General features: G+C 45.4%; 1 protein-coding gene across 1 annotated transcript; it reads left to right on the top strand.

Moving 5' to 3' along the window:
* Positions 1-8,575: 8,575 nt before the first annotated feature.
* Positions 8,576-27,158, top strand: SAR1A (secretion associated Ras related GTPase 1A). The gene is made up of 7 exons (XM_038743645.1): positions 8,576-8,710; positions 20,476-20,548; positions 20,678-20,797; positions 21,194-21,259; positions 21,934-22,037; positions 23,208-23,339; positions 24,639-27,158. The coding sequence occupies exons 2-7, from the start codon at positions 20,491-20,493 to the stop codon at positions 24,753-24,755; spliced, it is 597 nt and encodes a 198-aa protein (XP_038599573.1). The 5' UTR covers positions 8,576-8,710; positions 20,476-20,490; the 3' UTR covers positions 24,756-27,158.
* Positions 27,159-27,479: the final 321 nt, after the last annotated feature.

The following is a 27,479-nucleotide window of genomic DNA, read 5'->3' as shown; positions in this document are numbered from 1 at the left end:
TCGTCATCAAATGCCGTCGTCATCATCATCGTCTTCAATCGTATTTATTGAGCGCTTACTATGTGCAGAGCACTGTACTAAGCGCTTGGGAAGTACAAGTTGGCAACATATAGAGACAGTCCCTACCCAACAGTGGGCTCACAGTCTAAAAGGGGGAGACAGAGAACAAAACCAAACCTACTAACAAAATAAAATAGAATAGATATGTACAAGTAAAATAGAGTAATAAATATGTACAAACATATATACATATATACAGGTGCGGTGGGGAAGGGAAGGAGGTAAGATGCGGGGGATGGAGAGGGGGATGAGGGGGAGAAGAAGGAAGGGGCTCAGTCTGGGATCGTCATTTCCGATCGGTAGCAACTCCGGACATATTTTCTCCGGGACGTCCTATCTTCCGGCGTATCTGCAGTCATTCTAGTATGAATATCCATAAGGTTTTCTTAGTAAAAAAAAAATACAGAAATGGTTTACTGTTGGCTTCTTCCGAGTAGTAGAAACTCAAGTCTCTGCCTTTGTGTTTGAGCGACATTTTGATCAGCGGATCATCATCATCATCATCATCATCAATCGTATTTATTGAGCGCTTACTATGTGCAGAGCACTGTACTAAGCTCTTGGGAAGTACAAATTGGCAACATATAGAGACAGTCCCTACCCAACAGTGGGCTCACAGTCTAAAAGGGGGAGACAGAGAACAAAACCAAACATACTAACAAAATAAAATAAATAGAATAGATATGTACAAATAAATTAAATAAATAAATAGAGTAAAAACATATGTACAAACATATATATATATATATATATATATAGGTGCTGTGGGGAAAGGATCATCCGCCTTTGACTCTCTCCCATGCTGCTGCTGCCCAGCACGGGTGAGTCAACTCTGTCCGACGCTTCGGCCTAGACCTTTCCATTCGGGAAGCAGCGTGGCTCGGTGGAAAGAGCCCGGGCTTTGGAGTCAGAGGTCATGGGTTCAAATCCTGGCTCCGCCACTTAGCTGTGTGACTTTGGGCAAGTCACTTCACTTCTCTGGGCCTCAGTTACCTCATCTGCCAAATGGGGGTGAAGACTGTGAGCCCCACGTGGGGCGACCTGATTATCTTGTATCCACCCCAATGTTTAGAGCAGTGCGTGGCACGTAATAAGCGCTTAACAAATGCCATCATCATCATGGGTAAGCCCGATGAGAGAATCTCTCTTAATGGCATAGTTTTATTAGCGTAGGCAAACTGTCCTGCCTCGATAAGGCGTTGATTCATGGATTTATAGGAGATCATCTCCCTAGAATCCATTTCATTCTTTCAGTCGTATATATGTTTTTACATATTTATTACCCTATTTATTTATTTATTTTACTTGTACATATCCTATTTATTTTATCCTGTTAGTACGTTTGGTTTTGTTCTCTGTCTCCCCCTTTTAGACTGTAAGCCCGCTGTTGGGTAGGGACTGTCTCTACACGTTGCCAACTTGTCCTTCCCAAGCGCTTAGCACAGTGCTCTGCACACAGGAAGCGCTCAATAAATACGATTGATTGATTGATTGATTGATTGAGCACTTACTATGTGCAGAGTACCGTACTAAGCGCTTGGGCAGTACAAGTTGGCAACATATAGAGACCCAACAGTGGGCTCACAGCCTAGAAATTAATTTTCATTTCTAATTTAATTTAATTTTTAATCGACAGGTGGGCGGGGCCCTCTGCCGTTCAAGAGAGCTCACTAAAGTGGTGAGGGAGGCCCAGTCTGCCAGATGTTGGGACTCCGATCTCTTTGTGTCTCCATCTCTTCCAACCCCTTTCCTTTCTTCTCCCTGCCCTTCCCACCCACTCCTTTCAGAGAATGCCGATCAAGGAACGGATTGGTTCCCATCCATCATCAGTAAATACCAGCAGCGGAGCCTAGGAACGTGGTCCTGGAAGACAGAAGGAGCTGGATTCTAATCCCGGATCCATCACTTGTCGGCTGAGTGACCTTGGGTAAGCCGCTTCACTTCTCTGTGCCACAGTTACCTCATCTGTAAAAGGGGGATTAAGTCTGTGAGCCCCAGACGCGACATGGATGGTGTCCAGGCCCATGCTCTATAATAATAATAATAATGGTATTTGTTAAGCGCTTACTGTGTGCCAAGAATCATAATAAGAATAATAATGATGGCATTTATTAAGTGCTTACTATGTGCAAAGCACTGTTCTAAGCGCTGGGGAGGTCACAAGGTGATCAGGTTGTCCCATGGGGGGCTCACAGTCAATCTTCATTTTCCAGATGAGGTAACTGAGGCCCAGAGAAGTGAAGTGACTTGCCCAAAGTCACACAACTGACAATTGGCGGAGCCGGGATTTGAACCCACGACCTCTGGCTCCAAAGCCCGGGCTCTTTCCACTGAGCCATGCTGCTTCCCAAGAGCTGGGGTAGATCCCCCTCGTCCCCCTCTCCATCCCCCCCATCTTACCTCCTTCCCTTCCCCACAGCACCTGTATATATGGATATATGTTTGTACAGATTTATTACTCTATTTATTTATTTTACTTGTACATATCTATTCTATTTATCTTATTTTGTTAGTATGTTTGGTTTTGTTCTCTGTCTCCCCCTTTTAGACTGTGAGCCCACTGTTGGGTAGGGACTGTCTCTATATGTTGCCAATTTGTACTTCCCAAGCGCTTAGTACAGTGCTCTGCACATAGTAAGCGCTCAATAAATACGATTGATGCTGATGATGATGACATGGATTGTGTCCAGGCCCATGCTCTATAGTAATAATAATAATAATAATGGTATTTGTTAAGTGCTATGTGCAAGAATGATAATAATAATAATGGCATTTATTAAGTGCTTACTATGTGCAAAGCACTGTTCTAAGCGCTGGGGAGGTCACAAGGTGATCAGGTTGTCCCATGGGGGGCTCACATTCAATCTTCATTTTCCAGATGAGGTAACTGAGGCCCAGAGAAGTGAAGTGACTTGCCCAAAGTCACACAGCTGACGATTGGTGGAGTCAGGATTTGAACCCATGGCCTCTGACTCCAAAGCCCGGGCTCTTTCCACTGAGCCACGCTGCTTCTCAAGAGCTGGGGTAGATCCCCCTCGTCCCCCTCTCCATCCCCCCCGCCTTACCTCCTTCCCTTCCCCACAGCACCTGTATATATGTATATATGTTTGTACAGATTTATTACTCTTATTTATTTATTTTACTTGTACATATCTATTCTATTTATTTTATTCTGTTAGTATGTTTGGTTTTGTTCTCTGTCTCCCCCTTTTAGACTGTGAGCCCACTGTTGAGTAGGGACTGTCTCTATATGTTGCCAATTTGTACTTCCCAAGCGCTTAGTACAGTGCTCGGCACACAGTAAGCGCTCAATAAATACGATTGATGCTGATGATGATGACATGGATTGTGTCCAGGCCCATGCTCTATAATAATAATAATAATGGTATTAAGCGCTATGTGCCAAGAATAATAATAATAATGGCATTTATTAAGTGCTTACTATGTGCAAAGCACTGTTCTAAGCACTGGGGAGGTCACAAGGTGATCAGGTTGTCCCATGGGGGGCTCACAGTCAATCTTCATTTTCCAGATGAGGTAACTGAGGCCCAGAGAAGTGACTTGCCCAAAGTCACACAGCTGACAATTGGCGGAGCCGGGATTTGAACCCACGACCTCTGACTCCAAAGCCCGGGCTCTTTCCACTGAGCCACGCTGCTTCTCAAGAGCTGGGGTAGATACAAGGTCATCAGTTTGTCCCTAGTGGGGCTCACGGTCTTAATCCCCATTTTGCAGAGGAGGTAACTGAGGCACAGAGAAGTGAAGTGGCTCGCCCAAGGTCATACGGCAGACGAGTGGTGGAGCCGGGATTTGAACCCACGACCTCCGACTCCCAAGCCCATTAGGCCGAGCTGCTTCTCAGTGTTAGGACCATTGGCAACTAGGTCTGAGCTTCGAGGGCTCCTTTGAGGATAGAAGTTGTGAAAGAGGATGGGTGGGACCCTTGTACTTAAGAGACTTTTCTAGGAATCCACATCTCTATCTGAGCAAGAGGTCATTTGTACATATTTATTCTAATTATTTTATTTTGTTAATATGTTTTGTTTTAATAATGATGGCATTTATTAAACGCCTACTATGTGCAAAGCACTGTTCTAAGCACTGGGGAGGTCACAAGGTGATCAGGTTGTCCCACGGGGGGCTCACAGTCTTTAATCCCCATTTTACAGATGAGGGAACTGAGGCACAGAGAAGTGAAGTGACTCGCCCAAAGTCACACAGCTGACAATTGGTGGAGCCGGGATTTGAACCCATGACCTCTGACTCCAAAGCCCGGGCTCTTTCCACTGAGCCACGCTGCTTTTGTTGTCTGTCTCCCCTTCTAGACTGTGAGCCCACTGTTGGGTAGGGACCGTCTCTAGATGTTGCCAACTTGGACTTCCCAAGTGCTTAGTACAGTGCTCTGCACACATTAGGCGCTCAATAAATACGATTGAATGAATGAATGAATGAATTTGGGCCAAAATCTTGTCAAGAGCAGTCAGTATCATCTCTGAATCGAATGAGGTGTAAAATCAATCAATCAATCGTATTTATTGAGCGCTTACTGTGTGCAGAGCACTGTACTAAGCGCTCGGGAAGTACAAGTTGGCAACAAAATGGCCTCAAGGGTGAGCCAGGAATGACCTGATAGCCTGACTGCAGGCTGGGAACTTCATCTTGGGGAAAGTGGCCTAATAATAATAATAATAATAATAATCACTGTGGCATTTATTTTTATTTTTTTAATGATTTTTTTAAGCGCTTACTATGTATCGAACACTGTTCAAAGCCCTGGAGTAGATACAAGCTAATCAGGTTGGACACAGTCCTTGCCCCATGTGGGGCTCCCAGTCTTAATGTCCATTTTACAGATGGGGTAACTGAGGCCCAGAGAAGCTAAATGACTTGCCCAAGGTCACAGAGCAAAGTGGTGGAGTCGGGATTAGAACCCAGCTCCTTCTTTCTCCTACTGCTCTATCCACCAGGCCTTGCTGCTTGCCTTCTGTGTCTCCCGCAGCCCCGCAGCGCAAATGTCGTTCACTTTGGAGTCAGAGGTCATGGGTTCAAATCCCAGTTCTGCCCATTGTCAGCTGTGTGACTTTGGGCAAAACGTCTCTGTGCCTCAGTTAACTCATTTGTAAAATGGGGATTAACCTCCCCAGGGCTTAGAACAGTGCTTTGCACATAGTAAATACTTCATCCATTCACTCAATCGTATTTATTGAGCGCTTACTGTGTGCAGAGCACTGTACTGAGCGCTTGGGAAGTACAAATTGGCGACATATAGAGACGGTCCCTACCCAAGTACTTCATTCATCCATTCATTCAATCGTATTTATTGAGCGCTTCCTGTGTGCAGAGCACTGTACTAAGCGCTTGGGAAGGACAAGTTGGCAACATATAGAGACGGTCCCTACCCAACAGTGGGCTCACGGTCTAGAATAAATTTCATTATTATTATTAATGTACTAGATTAATGTAGTATTAATGTACTATTATTAATGTACTAGACTGTTCTAATGTTATAGACTGTGAGCCCACTGTTGGGTAGGGACTGTCTCTATATGTTGCCAACTTGTACTTCCCAAGCGCTTAGTACAGTGCTCTGCACACAGGAAGCGCTCAATAAATACGATTGATTGATTGATTAATGTCTATCTCTCCCTCTATGCTCTAAGTGCCTTGTGGGCAGGGAACGTGTCTGCCAACTCTGTCGTATTGCGCTCTCCCAAGCTTTTCAGTACAGTGCCCTACTCACAGTTAGCGCTCAACAAATACCAGCGTGGCTCAGTGGAAAGAGCCCGGGCTTTGGAGTCCGAGGTCCGGGGTTCGAATCCCGGCTCCACCCGTCGTCAGCCGTGTGACTTTGGGCAAGTCCCTGAACTTCTCTGTGCCTCAGTTACCTCGGCTGTAAAATGGGGATTAAGGTTGTGAGCCCCCCCGTGGGACAACCTGATCACCTTGTAACCTCCCTGGCGCTTAGAACAGTGCTCTGCACATAGTAAGCGCTTAATAAATGCCCTCATTATTATGATTAAATACCACTGATTGAAGTGGGGAGGACTAGAACCCAGTTCACCTCACTCCCCCTCCCGTGCTCGCTCTCCCCTAACCACAGTTTGATTGGATGAGACTGGAACCCAGGGCTCGGGACTGGCCTCTATCTAGAGTGTGAATTTTTTTTTTATTGTGCTCTTCCAAGCACTTAGTACAGTGCTCTGCATCCAGTAAGCGCTCGATAAATCCCATAAATGAGAAGCAAGCTGGCTTAATGGCTAAAGCCTGGGCTTGGGAGTCAGAAGGCCCTGGGTTCTAAACCTGACTCTGCCACTTGTTTGCTGTGTGACCTTGGGCAAGTCACTTCACTTCTCTGGGCCTCAGTTCCCTCATCTGTAAAACGGGGCTTAAGGGTGTAAGCCCTACGGGGGACGGGGACTGTGTCCAACCTGATAAAGACTGTGAGCCCGCTGTTGGGTAGGGACCGTCTCTAGATGTTCCCAACTTGTACTTCCCAAGCGCTTAGTACAGTGCTTTGCACACAGTAAGCGCTCAATAAATACGATTGAATGAATGAATGAATAAATGCGATTGAATGAATGAATGAGGGGAAGGAGGTAAGGCGGGGGAGTGGGGAGGGCACCTTGTAACCTCTCCAGCGCTTAGAACAGTGCTTTCCACATAGTAAGCGCTTAATAAAATGACATCATCGTTATTATTATTAATAATAAATACTTGTATTTCCCAAGTGCTTAGTACAGTGCTCTGCACACAGTAAGCGCTCAATAAATACGATTGAATGAATGAATGCACACAGTAAGCACTCAATAAATACGATTGAATGAATGAGTGAATGCATGCGCACAGTAAGCGCTCAATAAATACAATTGAATGGATGAATGAATGCACACAGTAAGCGCTCAATAAATTCATTCATTCATTCATTCAATCGTATTTATTGAGCGCTTACTGTGTGCAGAGCACTGTACTAAGTGCTTGGGAAGTACAAGTTGGCAACATATAGAGACGGTCCCTACCCAACAGTGGGCTCACTGAATGCACACAGTAAGCGCTCAATAAATACGATTGAATGAATGAATGCATACAGTAAGTGCTCAATAAATTTGAATGAATGCATATAGTAAGCGCTCAATAAATACGATTGAATGAATGAATGCACACAGGAAGCGCTCAATACGATTAAATGAATGAATGAATGCACACAGTAAGCGCTCAATGAATACGCTTGAATGAATGAATGAATGCACACAGTAAGCACTCAATACAATTGAATGAATGAATGAATGCACACAGTAAGCGCTCAATAAGTACGATTGAATGAATGCATACAGTAAGCGCTCAATAAATATGACTGAATTAATGCATGCACACAGTAAGCGCTCAAGAAATACGATTGAATGAATGAATGCAGTGAGTGCTCAATAAATACGATTGAATGAATGAATGCACACAGTGAGAGCTCAATACAATTGAATGAATGAATGAATGCACACAGCGCTCAGTAAGTACGATTGAATGAATGCATACAGTAAGCGCTCAATAAATACGACTGAATTAATGTATGCACACAGTAAGCGCTCAAGAAATATGATTGAATGAATGAATGCACACAGCGAGCGCTGAATGAATGCACACAGCGAGTGCTCAATAAATACGCTTGAATGAGTGAATGAATGCACACAGAAAGGCTCAATACGATTGAATGAATGAATGCACACAGTAAGCGCTCAATAAGTACGATTGAATGAACGAATGTATACAGTAAGCGCTCAATAAATACGACTGAACGAATGTATGCACACAGCAAGTGCCCAATAAATACGATTGGATGAATGAATGAATGCACACAGCAAGCGCTCAATAAATACGATTGAATGAATGAATGCATACAGTAAGGGCTCAATCAATACGTTTGAATGAATGAATGCACACAGCAAGCGCTCAATAAATACGATTGAATGAATGAACGCATACAGTAAGCGCTCAATCAATACGTTTGAATGAATGAATGAATGTGCACAGCAAGCGCTCAATAAATACGATTGAATGAATGAATGCATACAGTAAGCGCTCAATCAATACGTTTGAATGAATGAATGAATGCACACAGTAGGCGCCCGATAAATACGGCTGAATGAATGCACACAGTAGGCGCCCAATAAATACGGCTGAATGAATGCACACAGTTGGCGCCCAATCAATACGAATGAATGAATGAATGCACACAGTAAGCGCCCAATCAATGCGGTTGAATGAATGAATGAACGGGCGACGCTGTGGGAGCGGGGCCCCCCCGCCTCAGCCCTGCGCGTGCGCGCGCGCGCCCGCGCATTGCCACGTCTCGCGCTCGCTCGGAGCCGGCGACTTCCGGTCGGGGAGGGGGCGGGGCCTCCCGGGTCGGGCCACGCCCCTCCCCCGTGATAGGCCGGGAGGGCGGCGTGCCGTGCGTCGTGACGTCATCGGGGCACCGGAAGTCCGCTGAGGCGGGAGGGGGGGAGGGTTCCGTATTTCCGGCGGGGGCTGGCAGATGCCGCCGTGGCCGGTGTGAGGGAGGGTCGGGGCCGTCGCCTCAGCCTCGTCCTCCTCTTCCTCGTCGTCGTCGTCTTCCTCCTCAGCGGGAGCCATTGGAGCCGGAGCTTCGGGGGCGCGAGTGAGTGAGGCCGCCGGCGGAGGGGAGGGGCCGCCAGGGGCCTGAGGCGGGCGGGCGGGCGGAGGGGCGTCAGACAAGATGGAGGCCGCGACGGCCGGGCGTTGTGAGGGGACTGAGGCGCGCAGCCCATCCGTCAATCAATCGTATTGATTGAGCGCTTACTGTGGGCGGAGCACTGGACTGAGCGCTTCGGAAGTCATCATCATCATCATCAATCGTATTGATTGAGCGCTTACTGTGTGCAGAGCACTGCACTAAGCGCTTGGGAAGTCCAAGTTGACAACATACAGAGACAGGCCCTACCCAACGGTGGGCCCACAGTCTAAAAGGGGGAGACGGAGAACAAAACCAAACGTGCTAACAAAATTAAATAGAATAGAAATGTACAAGTCAAATAAATAAATCGAGTAATAAATATGTACAGACATATCTACAGGTGCTGTGGGGAAGGGAAGGAGGTAAGATGGGGGTCCCCACCCAATAGTGGGCTCACAGTCTAGAAGGGGGAGACAGAGAACAAAACCGAACATACTAACGAAATAAAATAGATATGTACAAGTAAAATAAATAGAGTAATAAATATGTACAGACATATGTACATATATGCAGGTGCTGTGGGGAAGGGAAGGAGGTAAGATGAGGGTCCCTACCCAACAGTGGGCTCACAGTCTAAAAGGGGGAGACAGAGAACAAAACCAAACATGCTAACAAAATAAAATAAATAGAATAGAAACGTACAAGTAAAATAAATAAATCGAGTAATAAATATGTGCAAACATATACGCAGGTGCTGTGGGGAAGGGAAGGAGGTAAGATGGGGGTCCCTACCCAACAGCGGGCTCACAGTCTAGAAGGGGGAGACAGAGAACAAAACCAAACATACTAACAAAATAAAATAAATAGATATGTACAAGTAAAAGAAACAAATAGAGTAATAAATATGTACAAACATATGTACATATCTACAGGTGCTGTGGGGAGGGGAAGGAGGTAAGATGGGGGTCCCTACCCAACAGCGGGCTCACAGTCTAGAAGGGGGAGACAGAGAACAAAACCAAACATGCTAACAAAATAAAATAAATAGATATGTACAAGTAAAAGAAACAAATAGAGTAATAAATATGTACAAACATATGTACATATCTACAGGTGCTGTGGGGAGGGGAAGGAGGTAAGATGGGGATCCCTACCCAACAGCAGGCTTACAGTCTAAAAGGGGGGGGACAGAGAGCAAAACCAAACATACTAGTAAAATAAATAGAATAGATATGTACAAGTAAAATAAATAGAGTAACAAATATGTACAAACATATGTACATATATGCAGGTGCTGTGGGGAAGGGAAGGAGGTAAGATGGGGGTCCCTACCCAACAGCGGGCTCACAGTCTAAAAGTCGTTTGGGGTGGGCCCCCCTGAGGGCCGAGATCCCCGCTCTTGGAGGACTCGTGGGTCGTCGTGGGGTATTCTATCTATTTGTTTATATTGATTCTATTTATCTTATTTGGTTAATATGTCTTGTGCCAACTTGTACTTCCCAAGCGCTTAGTACAGTGCTGTGCACACAGTAAGCGCTCAATAAATACGATTGACTGATTGATATTGTTGTCAATTGCCTCTTTCCCCTCCCCACAGCACCTGTATAGATGTATATATGTTTGTACGTATTTATTACTCTATTTATTCTATTTTATTTGTTAATATGTTTTGTTTTGTGGTCTGTCTCCCCCTTCTAGCCTGTGATCCCGTTGTTGGGTAGGGACCGTCTCTATATGTTTCCAACTTGTACTTCCCAAGCACTTAGTACAGTGCTCTGCACACAGTAAGCACTCAATAAATACGATTGAATGAATGAGTGAATGAATAAAGGGAAATCACTTTTAGACTGTGAGCAAGTTGTTGGGTAGGGACCGTCTCTAGGTGTTGCCGACTTGTACTTCCCAAGCGCTTAGTCCAGTGCTCAGCACACAGTAAGCGCTCAATAAATACGATTGAATGAATAAAGGGAAATCACTTCTAGACTGTGAGCAGGTTGTTGAGTAGGGACCATCTCTAGATGTTGCCAACTTGGACTTCCGAAGCGCTTAGTACAGTGCTCTGCACACAGTAAGCGCCCCATAAATACGATTGAATGAATGAAAAAAGTGAAATTACTTCGAGGCTGTGAGCAGGGTGTTGGGTAGGGACCGTCTCTAGATGTTGCTGACTTGGACTTCCCAAGCGCTTAGTGCAGTGCTCTGCACAGAGTAAGTGCTCAATAAATACGATTGAATGAATAAAGGGAAATCACTTCTAGACTGTGAGCAGGTTGTTGGGTAGGGACCGTCTCTAGATGTTGCCGACTTGGACTTCCCAAGCGCTTAGTGCAATGGTCTGCACACATTAAGCGCTCAATAAATACGACTGAATGAATGAATGAGGGGAAGGAGTAAGGCGGGGGAATTGGGAGGGCGCCTATATATGGCCAACATATCCTCTCCCCCTCCCCATCCCCCCCGCCTTACCTCCTTCCCCTCCCCCACAGCACCTGTATATATTTTTGTACAGATTTATTACTCTATTTTACTTGTACATATTTATTCTATTTCTTTTATTTGGTTTATATGTTTTGTTTTGTTGTCTGTCTCCCCCTTCTAGACTGTGAGCCCGCTGTTGGGTAGGGACCGTCTCTCTATGTTGCCGACTTGTACTTCCCAAGCGCTTAGTCCAGTGCTCTGCACACAGTAAGCGCTCAATAAGTACGATTGAATGAATGAATGAAAGTCACTTCTTGTACATACTTAATAGTAATAATGAAGATGGCATCTGTTCAGCACTTACTATGTGCGAAGCACTGTTCTGTGTGCTGGGGGGGGAAACAAGGTGATCAGGTTGTCCCACTTGGGGCTCACAGTCTTCATCCTCATCTTACAGATGAGGTCACTATTATTATTATTAACAAATGCATTGTTATTATGATTATTATTATTACTAACGGTCTCCCCCTTCTAGTCATTCATTCAATCAAGCTAGCTAGCTTCTAGACTGTGAGCCCACTGTTGGGTAGGGACCGTCTCTCTATGTTGCCGACTTGTCCTTCCCAAGCGCTTAGTACAGTGCTCTGCCCACAGTAAGTGTCTACTGTGCACACAGAAGTGAAGCGACTTGCCCAAGGTCACACAGCAGACATTCATTCATTCATTCAATCGTATTTATTGAGCGCTTACTGTGTGCAGAGCACTGGACTAAGTGCTTGGGAAGGACAAGTCGGCAACACAGAGAGGCGGTCCCTACCCAACAGCGGGCTCACAGTCTAGGAGGGGGAGACAGACAACAAAACAAAACATATAAACCAAATAAAAGTAATAGAATAGTAAATATGTACAAGTAAAATAGAGTAATAAATCTGTACAAACATATATACAGGTGCTGTGGGGAGGGAAAGGAGGTAGGGCGGGGGGGAGGGGGAGTGTTCTAAGCGCTGGGGAGGCTACAAGGTGGTCAGATTGTCCACCGTGAAGCTCCCAGGCTTCAGCCCCATTTGACAGATGAGGTCACTGAGGCACAGAGAAGTTAATAAAAATAACAGTGTTGGTATTTGTTAAGCACTTACTATGTGTCAAGCACTGTCCTAAGTGCTGGCGGGATACAAGGTGACTAGGTTGTCCCCCATGGGGCTCACAGTCTTCATGCCCATTTTACAGATGAGGTCACTGAGGCACAGAGAAGTTAATAATAACAGTGTTGATATTTGTTAAGCGCTTACTATGTGTCAAGAACTGTCCTAAGTGCTGGCGGGATACAAGGTGATTAGGTTGTCCCCCGTGGGGCTCACAGTCTTCATGCCCATTTTACAGATGAGGTCACTGAGGCACAGAGAAGTTAATAATAATGTTGGTATTTGTTAAGTGCTTACTATGTGCCAAGCACTGTTCTAAGCACTGGGGGGATACAAGGTGATCAGGTTGTCCCCTGTGGGGCTCACAGTCTTCATCCCCATTTGACAGATGAGGTCACTGAGGCACAGAGAAGTTAATAATAGTGATGGCATTTATGAAGCGCTTACTATGTGCCAAGCACTATTCTAAGCGCTGGGGAAGCTACAAGACAATCCGGTTGTCCCCCGTGGGGCTCACAGTCTTCATCCCCATTTTACAGATGAGGGAACTGAGACACAGAGAAGTGAAGTGACTTGCCCAAAGTCACACAACTGACAATTCTCTGGGCCTCGGTGACCTCATCTGCAAAAGGGGGATTAAGGGGGATACAAGGTCATCAGGTTGTCCCACGTGGGGCTCAGAGTCTTCATCCCATTTTAATAATAATAATGATGATGGTATTAAGCACATACTATGTGCAAAGCACTGTTCTAAGCGCTGGGGGAATACAAGGTCATCAGGTTGTCCCCCGTGGGGTGCACAGTCTTCATCCCCATTTTACAGATGAGGTCACTGAGGCACAGAGAAGTTAACAATAATAATAATAATGTTGGTATTTGTTAAGTGCTTACTATGTGCAAAGCACTGTTCCAAGTGCTGGGGTGGATACAAGGTAATCAAGGTTGTCCCCCTTGGGACTCCCAGTCTTTATTCCCATTTGCCAGATGAGGTCACTGAGGCCCAGAGAAGTTAACTGACTTGCCCAAAGACACACAGCTGACAATTCTCTGGGCCTCGGTTATCTTATCTGTAAAAGGGGGATTAAGAGGGATACATGGTCATCAGGTTGTCCCACGTGGGGCTCACAGTCTTCCTCCCCATTTTAATAATAATAATAATGATGGTATTAAGCGCTCACTGTTCTAAGCGCTGGGGGAGATACGATAATAATAATAATAATGGCAGTTGTTAAGCATTTATTATGTTCCATGCACTGTTCTAAGCACTGGGGGAAATATAATAATGATAATGGCATTTGTTAAGTGCTCACTATGTGCCAAGTGCTGTTCTAAGCACTTGGGGAGGGATACAAGTAACCAGGTTGTCCCACGTGGAGCTGACAGTCTTAATCCCCATTTTACAGATGAGGGAACTGAGGCCCAGAGAAGTGAAGTGACCTGCCCAAGATCACACAGCTGACAAGTGGCAGAGCTGGGATTAGAACCCGTGACCTCTGATTCCGAAGCCCGGGCTCTTTACACTGAGCCACGCTCATTGTCCCACGTGGGGCTCACAGACTTCATCCCCATTTTAATAATAATAATGATGGTATTTATTAAGTGCTTACTATGTGCCAAGCACTGTCCTAAGCGCTGGTGGGGGGGGATACAAGGTGATTAGGTTGTCCCACTTGGGGCTCCCAGTCTTCATCTCCATTTTACAGATGAGGGAACTGAGGTCCAGAGAAGTTAAGTGACTTGCCTGAAGTCACACAGCTGACAATTCGCGGAGCTGGGATTAGAACCCAGGACCTCTGACTCCGAAGCCCAGGCTTTTGCCACTGGGCCCCACTGCTTCTCATCCCGGCTCCGCCGCTTGTCCACTGTGGGACTTTGGGCAAGCCACTTCACTTCTCTTGACTTCACTTGAAGAAGCAGCGTGGCTCAGTGGCAAGAGCCCAGGCTTGGGAAGCAGAGGTCATGGGTTCTAATCCCGGCTCCGCCACTGATCAGCTCTGTGACTTTGGGCAAGTCAGTTCACTTCTCTGGGCCTCAGTTACCTCATCTGGAAAATGGGGGTGAGGACTGGGAGCCCCACGTGGGACAACCTGATGACCTTGTATCTATCCCAAGAACTTAGAACAGTGCTTGGCACATAGCAAGCGCTTAACAAATACTGTTATTATTATTATTATCAATAAATAAATAGAAATAGATGTAGAACAATAAACAAATACCATTATTATCAATAATAAATAGATCTAGGTGTGTAATAATACTAATAAATATTAGTATAATATTAGTATTAGTGTTTATTAGTATAATACTAATAAATAATAGAAATAGATGTATAACAATAAACAAATACCATTATTATCAATAATAAAAAGATCTAGGTGTGTGATAATACTAATAAATATCATCATTATTATTAATAATAAATAGACTTAGATGTATAATAATAATAACGATGGCCTTTGTTAAGCGCTTACTATGTGCCAGGCACTGTTGTAAGCACTGAGGTGGATACAAGGTCATCGGGTTGTCCCACATGGGGCTCATAGTCTTCATCCCCATTTTATAGATGAGGGAACTGAGGCTCAGAGAAGTGAAGTGGCTTGCCTAAGGTTACACAGCAGACAAGTGTTGCCAACTTGTACTTCCCAAGTGCTTAGTAAAGTGCTCTGCACACAGTAAGCACTCAATAAATACGATTGAATGAATGAAGTGGCGGAGCCGGGATTGGAACCCATGTCCATGTCTACATATCAAAACAAGCAGACAGGCATTAATCATTTCTTCTAGACTGTGAGCCCATTGTTGGGCCAGGATTGTGTTCATCTGTTGCCGAATTGTACTTTCCAAGTGCCTAGTTAAGTGCGCTGCATAAAGTAAGCGCTCAATCTGTATGATTGAGTGAACGAATTAAGCGCTTACTATGTGCCAAGCACTGTTCTAGGCGCTGTGTGTATACATCTATCATTCTATTTATTTCTATTGATGTTTGTCTCCTTGTTTTGATATGTATACATCTAATTCTTTTTATTTCTATTGATGCCCGTTTGCTTGTTTTGATATGCATACATCTCATTCTTTTTATTTCTATTGATGCCCATTTGCTTGTTTTGATACGCATACATCTCATTCTTGCTATTTCTATTGATGCCCACTTGCTTGTTTTGATATGCATACATTTCATTCTGTTTACTTCTGTTGATGCCCATTTGCTTGTTTTGATAGGCATACATCTAATTCTGTTTACTTCTCTTGATGCCCGTTTGCTTGTTTTGATATGCATGCATCTAATTCTATTTACTTCTATTGCTGTCTGTTTGCGTGTTTTGATGTTTACATCTATCATTCTGTTTATTTCTGTTGACGTCTGTTTGCCTGTTTTGCTATATATACATCTAATTCTATTTTTCCATTGATGCCCGTTTGCTTGTTTTAATATGTATACATCAAATTCTGTTGTATTTCTGTTGATGCCCATTTGCTTGGTTTTATTTGTGTACATTCATTCATATTTATTGAGCACTTACTGTGTGCAGGGCCCTGTACCAAGCGCTTGGAAAGTAAAAATTCGGCAACAGAGACAATCCCCACCCAACAATGGGCTCTCAGTCTTGCCTGGTTACTTATTTTGATGTGTATACATCTGTAATTCTATTTATTTCTGTTGATGCCTGTCTGCTTGTTTGGATGTGTACACATCTATCATTCTATTTCTGTTGATGCCTCCCTGCTTGTTTTGATGTGTATACATCTGCCATTCTATTTATTTCTATTGATGCCTGCCTATTTGTCGTGATGTGCATATATCTGTAATTCTATTTACTTCTGTCGACGCCTGTTTACTTGTTTTAATGTCTGCCCCCCCCTTTCTAATAATAATAATGAAGGTATTTATTAATTCTTACTATATGCTAAGCGCTGGGATAGATACGAGGTAATCAGGTTGTCCCATGTGGGGCTCACAGTCTTAACCCCCATTTTATAGATGAGGTAACTGAGGCACTGAGAAGTTAAGTTGCTTGCCCAAGGTCACATAGCACACAAGTGGCAGAGCCAGGATTAGAACCCATGTTCTCTGACTCTCAAGCCTGGGCTCTTTCCACTAAGCCACACTGCTTCTCACCAGGCTTTTAGACTGTCGGTCTTGTGTGGGCAGGGATTGTCTCTCTTTATTGCTGAATTGTTCTTTCCAAGATCTGCACACAGTAAGCGCTCAATAAATAGCCTGAATGAAAGTGCATGGGAGGGTCCCCTCCTCCATGCCTGGAAAAGTTTTCCCTTCTCGTTTTAGGAGGAAAAAAAAAGTCCCCTATCCCCCCGGGTGGTTCTTGATGATTTTCTGACCCACTTCTTAGGCAGGCTGGCGCGTAATTCGGTTTTGTGCATAGAATAATAATAAATAAGGTATTTGTTAAACGCTTACTGTGTGCCAAGCACAGAAGCAACATGGCATAGTGGCTAGAGCGCGGGCTTGGAAATCAGAAGGTCATGAGTTCTAATCCTGACTTCGCCGCTTGTCTGCTGTGTGACCTTGGCAAATCACCTCTCCGGGCCTCAGTTCCCTCGTCTGTAAAATGGGGATTGAGGCTGGGAGTCCCATGTGGGACAGGGACTGTGTCCAGCCCGATTTTCTTGTATCCACCCCAGTGCATGGCACATAGTAAACACTTAGCAAATACCATTAGTATTATTATTATTATTCTAAGTGCTGGGGAAGATACGAAGTCATCAGGTTGTCCCTTATGGGGCTCACAGCGTTAATCCCCATTTTACAGATGAGGTCACCGCAGCATAGAGAAGTGACTTGGCCAAGGTCAGAGAGCAGACTAGTGGTGGAGCCAGGATTAGAACCCGTGTCCTCCGACTCCCAAATCCAGGTTCTTTTCACTAAGCCATGCTGCTCCTGTCCAGTTTTAAAGAGTCCAGTCTCAGCTGTCTTTTTGTTCCACCAAGAGCCCTGGTCATGTAGAGAATGGTGCTGACCTTTGACCCCTCACCCAGATAAAGTAGGGGGTTTTGGGGAGCCAAAAAACTACTTGTTACCCCGTTTCTCTTAACGTGAACTATACGTCTTTAGGACCTCAGGTTCCCCCAAATGTTACCGGAACGTGTCGGAAGACGGAACTTTTTTGAGTTGCTAAACATAAAGCCATTTTGAGAGATCTTAATCAGGCTGCGCAGTGGTCACCCTGACCATTTCCACATTTTAGAAATCCGTCGTGATGACTTTGCAGTACTGGGCCTGTTCCTGGCAAGCCTGGCAGGTGCATTTTTGTTCTTGGAAATCTGAAACGCTGTAGCGCAGTCTGACTCAAACCAGAAGTTCATCCTGTCGAAAGGAAATATGAGCTGTCCCTGACTTCCCAGGCTGAGTTACAGCAGGGGAAAGCACTGCAGAAGACTCATTTCGTGGGATTGGTATTTTTAGGAAATGTGGCCTGGTATGCTTTCCCCTCTCTTGCTTTTTCTCAATTTGTCGATGAACGTCTTGTGGTCGGTAACGTCTGCTTTGAGTTCTTTCTAGTGTAGTTATCTAATACTTCATTGGATTGTGGGTTTGGGATGTAGAACTTTTTTCTCTAAGAAATATTTATCTTTGGTAGTACGTTTTGAAAGCCAGCCTCTGAGAAGGAAAGCAAATAGTCAGGGTACACCTTGCCCAGAACCAATGGAACTTAGAAAAATTCTTGCACATTTTTAGGCCTATTCTGGAGTGCAACAATGTTTAACTCCGCAGGGGTCAATAACTGCAAAATCAAAGAGCAAACGTTTGGCCCAGTGTTTGCAAGCACTGGAGCACCAGTACTGTGTACTGCCAGAGGTTTGGGTCGATTTGCGTTTGGGAAGTAGGGGATTCTGCCGCAGGGGACCTCAGGTTGTGATCCTTGTGAGACTGAGGAGGTTCCAGGTCCTTTATTTGTTTTGGAGTGATCTGGGAGGAGCTGAAGCTCCTGTTGCATCCTTCTGGGAATATTCTTCTCTTTGCCCCTTGCCCCCTCCTCCCCACCCCAAGCCCTCCTTCCCACCCAGAGGGAGTAGGGAGATGCCACAAACACCCCAGCCCCTTGCACGGTCCTCCCACTAGGACCCTTGAATTCACTTGAAGTCTCCGTGGCCGACACAGGATTTGGACCACCCTTGGAGTCACCGTGCAGCTCGCTTGAGTTGGGAAGCTTGCATTATTGGGTGCACAGCCCTGCACTAAACGCTTCAGGGAGTACAATAGAATGTGAAGGACTGATCCCTGTCCTCAAGGAATTTTCAGCTAGTGAGGGAAACCGACATTAAAACACATCCCCGGTTGGGGAAGCAACAAGGGTTAAGGTCCTTTAGTGATTACCTAAATACATAGGTGACAAAGCAGGGAGGGAAAAGAGGGTGGGGAGTTGGGGGATTAGTGAGGGAAGACTTTCTGGAGGAGATGAGATTTCAGTAGGGCTTTGAAGGTGCAGAGAGTGGTGGTCAGATCTAAAGTGGGAGGGAGTTGCAGGGGGGAGCAAGGGGTCAAAGGTGAGATGGATGAGGAGGGCACAGTGGGGAGGTTGGGGTTGAAGTGGGCTGAGTTACAGTGGGAGAGGAGCCAGGATAGGTAGCCAGTGGCGAGGAGTTTCTGTTTGCTGCGGTGATGGATGGACAGCCATTGGAGGGTTTTGAGGAGTCGGAGGCGGGCTGGGAAGCTAAACTGGTTTAATCCGGTTACTTCATTGTAAAGATCTGAAAACCGGTTGAATAAGAAAATCTTCACTGCATTCAATCACAAACTCAAATTCAAAACTTAAGCTCACTTTTTGAGATTCAGGGATTGAAAGATGATTGAAAGGTCATCTTCCCCATTTGCTCCTCTCAGAGAGGACAGGATCTGAAGTAGAGAATGTTCAAAGAGAATGTTCAAACCACCTTCAAACCTTTTTCTTCTATTGTCGGGAAACTTAAAAAAAAAACTAACCTGAACCTCCCTCATGCTAAAAATCTAGCCCATTTAATCGTGCTTTGTTCCATGGAAATGGAAAATTGTCTATCGCTATTCAAGTTTTAATAATATCTATGTATTTGAGGACCATTGTTACTACCCAAATTTCTCTTTACTGTTAAAAATCCCAGTTTATCGATTTGTACTCAAAAAATGGATATGGCATATGCAGTTTATAAAGAAGTACAGGAAGTGAGAATAAGTAGCATAGCATTTTGGTGCAACTCTATTTGAACGTGCAGTAGCATGTTAACCCCAAAAGAGCTATATCATTCTACACACCAGTGATTTAAACCTTAGTATTGACGTTAACTTTCAAAGTAAGCTTCTATTCTGGATTTAGAGTGTGTTGACCCACAGCTGTCCAATGTTAGATTGTTTCAGTGGAGTTTCTGGAATACTGCCCACAGTCCCAAATGTCCACTTGAATTTACTCTTCAGTTAGAGGTAAGTGTACGGTGCCGTCCGTGCCGTTACATCTCCGGACCGGTTTACATGAAAGTTAGAACTGATTCGAAATCCCCAAGTTCAAGTCCTCCTGACTAAACTTCATAAAAGAGAAGCTCATTTGATAGTTTCTAGCTCCAGACAACTTCAGAGCCAGAAAGGAATCAGGGAACAGATAGGATAACCCAGAGTAATTTAAGCATTTTATTTTCCCCTTCTGGTCCTTTTTGATTCTGACTTGTAACTTGAGGGGATTTCCAAATGTGTGTGCTTTGGAGATGAGTGGAGGATAATAAACAGCTTGTTGGTGGCGGGGCGTGTGGCCACCAACCCTGTTATGTTGTATTTTCCCAAGGGCAGTAAGTGCTCAATAAATTCATTCATTCATTCAATCGTATTTATTGAGTGCTTACTGTATGCAGAGCACTGTACTAAGGGCTTGGAAAGTACAATTCAGCACCCAATAGAGACAATCTCTAGCCAACAACGGGCTCACAATCTAGAAGGGGGGGGAGACAGACATCAAAACAAGTAAACCGAGATTGATTGGAGGTGTCTGTAGAAAGAACAGTGCAACCTTATTTGACTGTAGAGCGCTGGGGCTGTGGACTTACTACCTCACCCAGGCTATTTATTTTGACCTCCATTTTTGGAACCTCAAGAATTAGGAATAAATCTCAGCCAAGGAACAAGAGAGGTTGAAATTAAACTTCGGAGTCTCAGGGTTAACGCATGTTATGTTTTGTATTTTTCAACAGGTAACAGCTTCAATAATGTCGTTCATCTTTGAGTGGATCTACAATGGCTTCAGCAGTGTACTACAGTTTCTAGGTAAAGCAATACTATCGGCGTGTCTTAAGAGCTTTGTGCAGCTCTTTTCAAAATTGGAAGTAGGTTGCCGTCTGCAGTAGTGTGTAGTTAAAGTTGAGATTGTTTTTGTTGTTGTCGCTCACTTTGTAGGACTTTATAAGAAATCTGGGAAACTCGTGTTCTTGGGCCTGGACAATGCAGGCAAAACCACTCTTCTGCACATGCTCAAAGATGACCGATTGGGCCAACATGTTCCAACACTACATCCAAGTAGGTTTGATAAGGCCAAAGGAGAGCTGCTAATCATCATGTGTGTACTGTCTGGGTGGGGGAGCCTCAGCTGGCGTGGCATTTCATTAGCATGCATTTATAGAGATTGAGGTCACTCTGAAGCCAATCAATAGGACCCACCCAAGCGTCAGATAAACGTTTTGGTGTCATTGTGTGTTCTAACTACAATGGTCCTGGGGAAAAGATTTCCTGTCGAGATTAAGGGAGGGTTGGTTGTAATATCTGTTCTAAGCTACGGAGTCTGCCGAAGAGAAAAACATAGTCCTCTATAATAGTCATCTAGATTAATGGAAGAGCATTTTTTTTTGCCTGTACCTAGTAAGCACATCTAGGTAAAGACACCTTCTTTAAAGACATCTTCTCTCCCATTTCCAGCTTCAGAAGAGCTGACAATTGCAGGAATGACTTTCACAACCTTTGATCTTGGTGGACACGAGCAAGGTAAGAGATGCAGTGGGCGGAAGGGCAGGGAAGACCAATAATGGAAGACCAATTGCTGTCTCCTAGACCATTACAGACACTTTTAGACAGTTGTACGATTTTTTGTGTGTGTTTGGTGTTTTTTGTTTTTGTTTTTTTCTGTTTGAGCTAAAATAGCTGTTCCCCTGCACTTGAAGGGAATCAGTCGGTATAGGAAATGAGTCTGGTTTCTCTTTTCCCTGACAGCACCCACTCTAATCTAAATTTAGCATCTTTTTATATCGCACCGACTTGCATTTGGCTAAAACTTTCTTCCTCCAAGTTACATCTGGTCTGGCTAACAGTCACCTCCAAGTTTCCTCCCGATCTTATGGAGCTAACAAATGGGGATTGTTCGACACATGAAAAACAGTGGCCACTCATTGAAGGCCTTCCTGATGAGCCTCTTTGCCAGCATCATGAGGGTTGGTGGAGATAAGCCTGTACTAAGGAGAAGTTTCTGCTGAAAAGTCCATTATGTGGGCTAATTCAGTCAATGAGCTGCACACGTGAAGACTGCAGTTTTGAAGGCAAAGCATTTGTCGTAGTCTGATTCCGTTAAAGGGAATACAGTTTAGGATTTCATGAGTCTGGGGTCCAGGATGCCAAAGTTCTGCTTTTAGTTACCCAATTTCATCCTTCCTCTACCCCTTCAGCTCGCAGAGTTTGGAAGAACTACCTACCAGCAATTAATGGGATCGTCTTTCTGGTGGACTGTGCGGATCACCCTCGCCTCCAGGAGTCCAAAGTTGAACTTAACGTATGTTTGTGTTGATGAGCCCTTTTTTCCCCCTCCAACCCTCCCTTCAGACTTTTACGCTTTTGCGAGTATTTTTCAATCTGTGTTAAATCGACACGTGGACGCTGTCATGTTAAACTTTACCCTTTTTAAAAAAAATGGTATTATGAGCTTACATTGTCAAGCACTGTTCTTAATGCTGGGGTGGATGCAGGTTAATTAGGCCAGAGCCATATGGGGCTCACGGTCTAAGTAGGAGGGAGAACAGGAATGGAAGTCCCATTTTACAGATGAGGGAACAGGCGCGGAGAAATTGTGACTTACCCGACATCCTACAGCAGCCAAGTGATGGAGCTGGGATTTGAACCCTAGTCCTCTGGCTCCCAGGCGTGTGCTCTTTCCACCAGGCCATGCCGCTTTCCATCTGGATTTATCTCCCTTTTCTAGCATTTTCTGTATATACTGGCCCAAGGTTTTTTTGTTTTGTTTTGTTTTATGTATCTGTGTGTGGTTTTGAGGGTTAGGCGTAAGATCATTACTTTAAGGAGTGGTGAGTGTGCTTTAATAGCTTATAAGTGAGAACTCTGTTTACGTATCTCAGCGTCTTAGGGGAACTAATAGTACAAGATCCTTTTTAAAGGTCCTTCAAGTTTTATAGTCTTAATTTAGCATTCTTAAAAATGTATGGCTGTTGTAGGCAATTTGTTTTAATTTTGGCAAGGGATCCTTAAAGGGCTGTAGTGATTTGACATTTTGGGACCTTCGAATAAAAGATCCGCAGTAGTTTAGTATTGCATTATAAAAAGTGGTAGTAGTTGTGATATTTCTGCACTAAGCACTGGGGTAGACACCTGGTAATCAGGTCAGACCTAGTGTCTGTACCACAGGGGCTCACAGTCTAAGAAAGAAAGAGAACTGAATCCTCATTCTTCTGATGAGAGAATTGAGGTGAAGTGATTCACCCAAGGTCACATAGCAGGCAAGTGGTGGACCTATTAGAGCCCCGGTCCCCTTGACTCCCCGCTCTGTGCTCTTTCCCCTATCTGGTGAATAACTGATATGGTTCCAATGTGCAGAATAGACCTTAGAAGAGAGAAAGGTCAGAGCAGAAGTGAACACAAATCACACTCGGGCCCAGCATCCGAACCCTTCGGGGATCAATTGAGAATCTTGTTTGTGTTTTCCTTTCAGGCATTAATGACAGACGAGACAATATCCAACGTGCCAATCCTTATCTTGGGGAACAAAATTGACAGACCAGAGGCCATTAGTGAGGAAAAACTGCGTGAGATATTCGGGCTTTATGGGCAGACCACCGGAAAGGTAAGGCGGGAAGATCCAGAACATTAGCCGCTGGTGGGATCACTTGAAAAATCTGGGTTCTCGCAGTTATCCTTTAAAAACGGAGTAGAAATTCTGACCTTCCGGAGTTCACTGGGTGGAGCCCCCAAAATCTGGGGCCAGACCCGGTTGGTCCCGGTCCCGGCCACAGCATCTACATCTTCCTCTTCCTCAGAACCCAGTCCTGGGTGCTCTGGCGACGTAGGAAGTATTTGCTGCCTAGTCCGAACGAGAAGGTAAAGCAGATAAGTTATAGCTATTTTGCCTGTTTTGAGGGATTCCTGGGTTCTTTTCGAACCGAGTCAGAAGCTCCCTCGCTTGGCCGCCTAGCTAGAAACGGTAAATTACGATTTTGATTTATAGAAAAGCAGCAGCGATGGTATTTACCCAGTCCTTCCCAGCTGTGGACCTTTAAAGTACTTAGTTCATCTTCCTGATTCTCCTGTGGGAAAGGTTAGAATCATTATCCCCATTTGCAGATGAGGAAACTCTCAGACGTTAACTGAGTTGTCCGCACGGCAAGTCATTGACAGAACCAGGATTAGTACACAAGCGTTCCTGATTCCCAGGTTCAGATCGGTAGGCCATGCTACCTCCAGTTGGAAGGACGCGCAAACAGGTATGCAGAGAGAGAGAGAGAGAGAGAGAAATGGTAGAACAGGTGTTCCAGAGCAACAGTTGCCCCAAATCTTCTATGCTAAGGACACCCTTTGACATCGGATCCAGATTTTATTTTGTGTTAATCATTACCCCTTCCCTGCTGCTATCAAATATCACACAATCCCTCCCGTCCCTTGGCTTGTCAGATCACCGCCCCTCTCCGAGACCTGCGGCTTCACTGCTCTCCTTTTAGCCTGAGGGTTCACCGGAGAGCTTGGGCCCCGAATGTCATTGGCACAGCTTGATCGCAGACGCATTTTCCAGTGGCTTATTTAAGCTCCCCGACTCTCCTTTAAGGGATTCAGTTACCACGGTCAGGGGCCGCTTTTTTCCCCTCGCTCCTTTGACTTTGCAGAGACGTCCGCAGCAGTCGCTTCCCTGGCGGAGGTGGACGGGACCCTGTCTGGGTTACTGTTCGTTCCGGAAAAGTTGAATGGAAAGCCCTTTAATGTAGGGATTGGCTGGGGGGGTGGTTTCTGGGATGCCCATATGGCAAAGGGGAGAATTGTGTCTGTAGAGGAGCTGGTGGGCCTTCATGAACTGCGTGCAGGGGTCGGAAAACCGCGATCTCTCAGCTGGGCCCTCGAGGCCGTAATGACTTTCCTGTTCTGCCTCCCGTAGGGAAACGTGCCACTGAGAGACTTGAACGCCCGCCCCATGGAAGTGTTCATGTGCAGCGTGCTCAAGAGGCAAGGCTACGGAGAAGGGTTCCGCTGGCTCTCTCAGTACATTGACTGATACGCGGACAGTGACAATAAAAGAGTTTTACTCCTCTGGACTGACCCCGATCACAAGCTTCCTCCCGGACTTTTCTATTAGAACCCGGAAAGCTCTCCAGCCACAGCCCGGCCCCGATACCAGGAATCTCGGTCAACTCTCGTGGCACAGTGGTGACACGCGCTCTTTTCCACACTGTCGGGAGGGTAAGCGATCCCCGATATCGGTGCCGCTTGGCTTCCGGTCGCTAAGGGGCTCAGCCCCTCCCCTCCGCCCCGCGAGACTGGTGTCCTGGCCGCCGAAAAGCGTAACACGTCTCACCACTGTGGCCAATTGATCGAAAAAAGAAAGCGATTCTATTTTTTAAAGCAAGCGTTGCCAGGGGATATGGCGTCCCTTCTAGTTCTTCTTCGTTAACGTTCATCTCGTTGGGTCCGGAGTCTCTATTATTGGGGTTTATTTTTAATCTATTTAATGGCATTTAGATCTTTCACAGAATACTGAACAAATATCATGGTATTAGAGGTCGACGATAAACCTAGTTTTGGGCGTGCCTGCTCCGTAGAGGGACTTGGTTCTGTTCTTGGCGGCTGACGCCCGAGGAGGCTCTCTGAGGCGGTTCTTGATTCGCAGGAACGCGGGTTGGCGTGGGGCACGAGAAGACTCAACTGATTTCTCTCTAACTCTGTCACAGCGAGGGAAGGACACTCTGTTCGCCTTCGAAGAGCGAGAACCAAGGAAGTAAGCAGTCTTGATCACGTTTGTCAGCAGGCTGCCTGCAGTGCGGCTGTCTTTCTGGATCAGGGAATGGTTCTGTACGACTCCCCCCCCCCGAGTGAACAGTAAATCGCAAAATATATCTTTTTGGTTTTTTGGAGCGTTTGACTCCTTGTTAACGGACGAAGCCAGTTTCTTTGCATCCAGCCTTTTTGAAGTTTCATTCCTGAGCAGAGCTCCCGTGGCCTGGTTTCCTTTTGAGAAACCGGCCGATCGCTCCTTTTGGAAGAGAAAACCGAGACCGAGTCAGCAGTGAACAGCCGTGTCTATTTCACTTGTTTCCTAAACGTCTAGGTTAGAGAAAAGGTATTGGAGTAGGAGGGGTAGATGGGAGTTAAGAGGACCCCTTCAGAGCTCCCTGACTATTTGGTTCTCCTGGAAGAATTTCGTTCATCTGGGACCTCTAGAGACAGAAAGCAAATCCTGGCAATCTTCAATTCTGAGAGTTGGTGGCATTTTCAGAAACGATCGCCTTCGGGGAGACTTTTCACTGCACTGACAAAGTACCCCAGCCGATCCCGTGCCGTCCGCGACCCCAACTCTCTTCCCTTGTGACGAAATGGAACCAAACCGGCCGTGGTTCGTGCAGTTTCCAACGAATGTTACCGGAGCCGTTTCTTTCCCGACTGTTTGTTGGACGGCCCTCCTCTCCCTCAGCCTCTAAGTGGGCCGGTTGAACGCTCTTCCAAAAGGTTCGGCGGAGCTGCTCACCTTGAACCAGCCTCGCCCACTAAATCGACCTATGTGGTAATCGCATTAGCAGCTCCGAGCTGAGTGTGGGTGGGTGGTTTGATTGCATCACATGGCTCTATTGCCAAGTGAAGTCGGATTTCCAGTGTTTTAACAGGCCCGTGAAGGCAGCAGAGCTTGGGACTTGCGTTGATAGGGCATGGCTTCCTACCCAGGGATGAAGAGGGGGAAAGACGCTTCTTCGTTACTCTGTCAGACAGACTGAAATTCTCAGTATTGTGGTTTGCAGGAATGCTGCTTTGGTCCCGTTTTGTAGAAGGCCCGGTGCGGAAGAGACCTTTCCTCGTCCAAACTTGATGTGTCCCGCTTCTCTTGATGTCTCCGTATTTTTCCGAAAATCATTCCCTGGGCGTATCCTAAGAAGGCAAAAGCCACAACGAAAAACTTGTGTCACTCTGGGAGAACCAGCGAAGACCCCTGGTTGCGAGAAACTGCTTTTTTACAGCCCCACAGACTTTTTTCAGATGGGTTTGAGGGACCCATCGGCAATTGGTCCAGTCCTCGTTTTCGCCATCAGGTGAACTCTACCACTTCCTTTATATTTTTCAGCCTTTCAAGCCTTTGTAGCGCGTTAGCAAAGCCAATGCCTTTTGTGAAAGTGGTGCGGTGTCACTACTGGAGAAAGAGGGGGTTTAAAGTGAGTAACCTCGCCCTGTCGCCTGCCCCACACTGTTCCTGAAAAGCAGTCCTAAGTATGGAAAGAGGCTGCTGTTAGAAGTTTTGCAGCCTTTGAATACAGCCAGGAGGCAGTGCTATTGACACAAAAGCTACGGTGAATCGAAACCTTTCATTCTGTTTTTGTCAAAAGTGCTTAAAAGTTCCCGTCTCTGGAAAACAATCTTTTGCAAAAGAAGGTCAATCTGTATCCTAAGCATTTTAATAAAAAGTGAAAAAACAGCTTGGTAGCCCTTCTTCCGAACGGGTCGGGCCCAGTTTCATTGAGGCTACTAAATGAACTGTGTAGCCGAGCAGTGGGCCCTCTTAACGATGGAAAAATGAAGCTTTTATATTGGAGTTGAGAGATCATTTGGAATGAGAACTACCTTGCCACGAGGAAGCCAGTTAATACCCCACAGGTGTGGAAATGGATCTCGTCTTTACTGTGTGGCAATGACTCACTACTTGAGTTTTATTGATATTTGTTTTGGAAGTGTGGGCTGGGGTGGGAGGGTGGGTGTTTAGACAGAAGATATTAAGCACCTGAAAATGCTGTGTCCA

This window comes from Tachyglossus aculeatus, chromosome 3 (genome assembly GCF_015852505.1).
Source record: "Tachyglossus aculeatus isolate mTacAcu1 chromosome 3, mTacAcu1.pri, whole genome shotgun sequence".
Classification (NCBI taxonomy): Eukaryota; Metazoa; Chordata; class Mammalia; order Monotremata; family Tachyglossidae; genus Tachyglossus; species Tachyglossus aculeatus.
The sequence above is the reverse complement of the archived record's forward strand: the minus strand, read 5'-3'. Positions and strand labels throughout refer to the sequence as shown.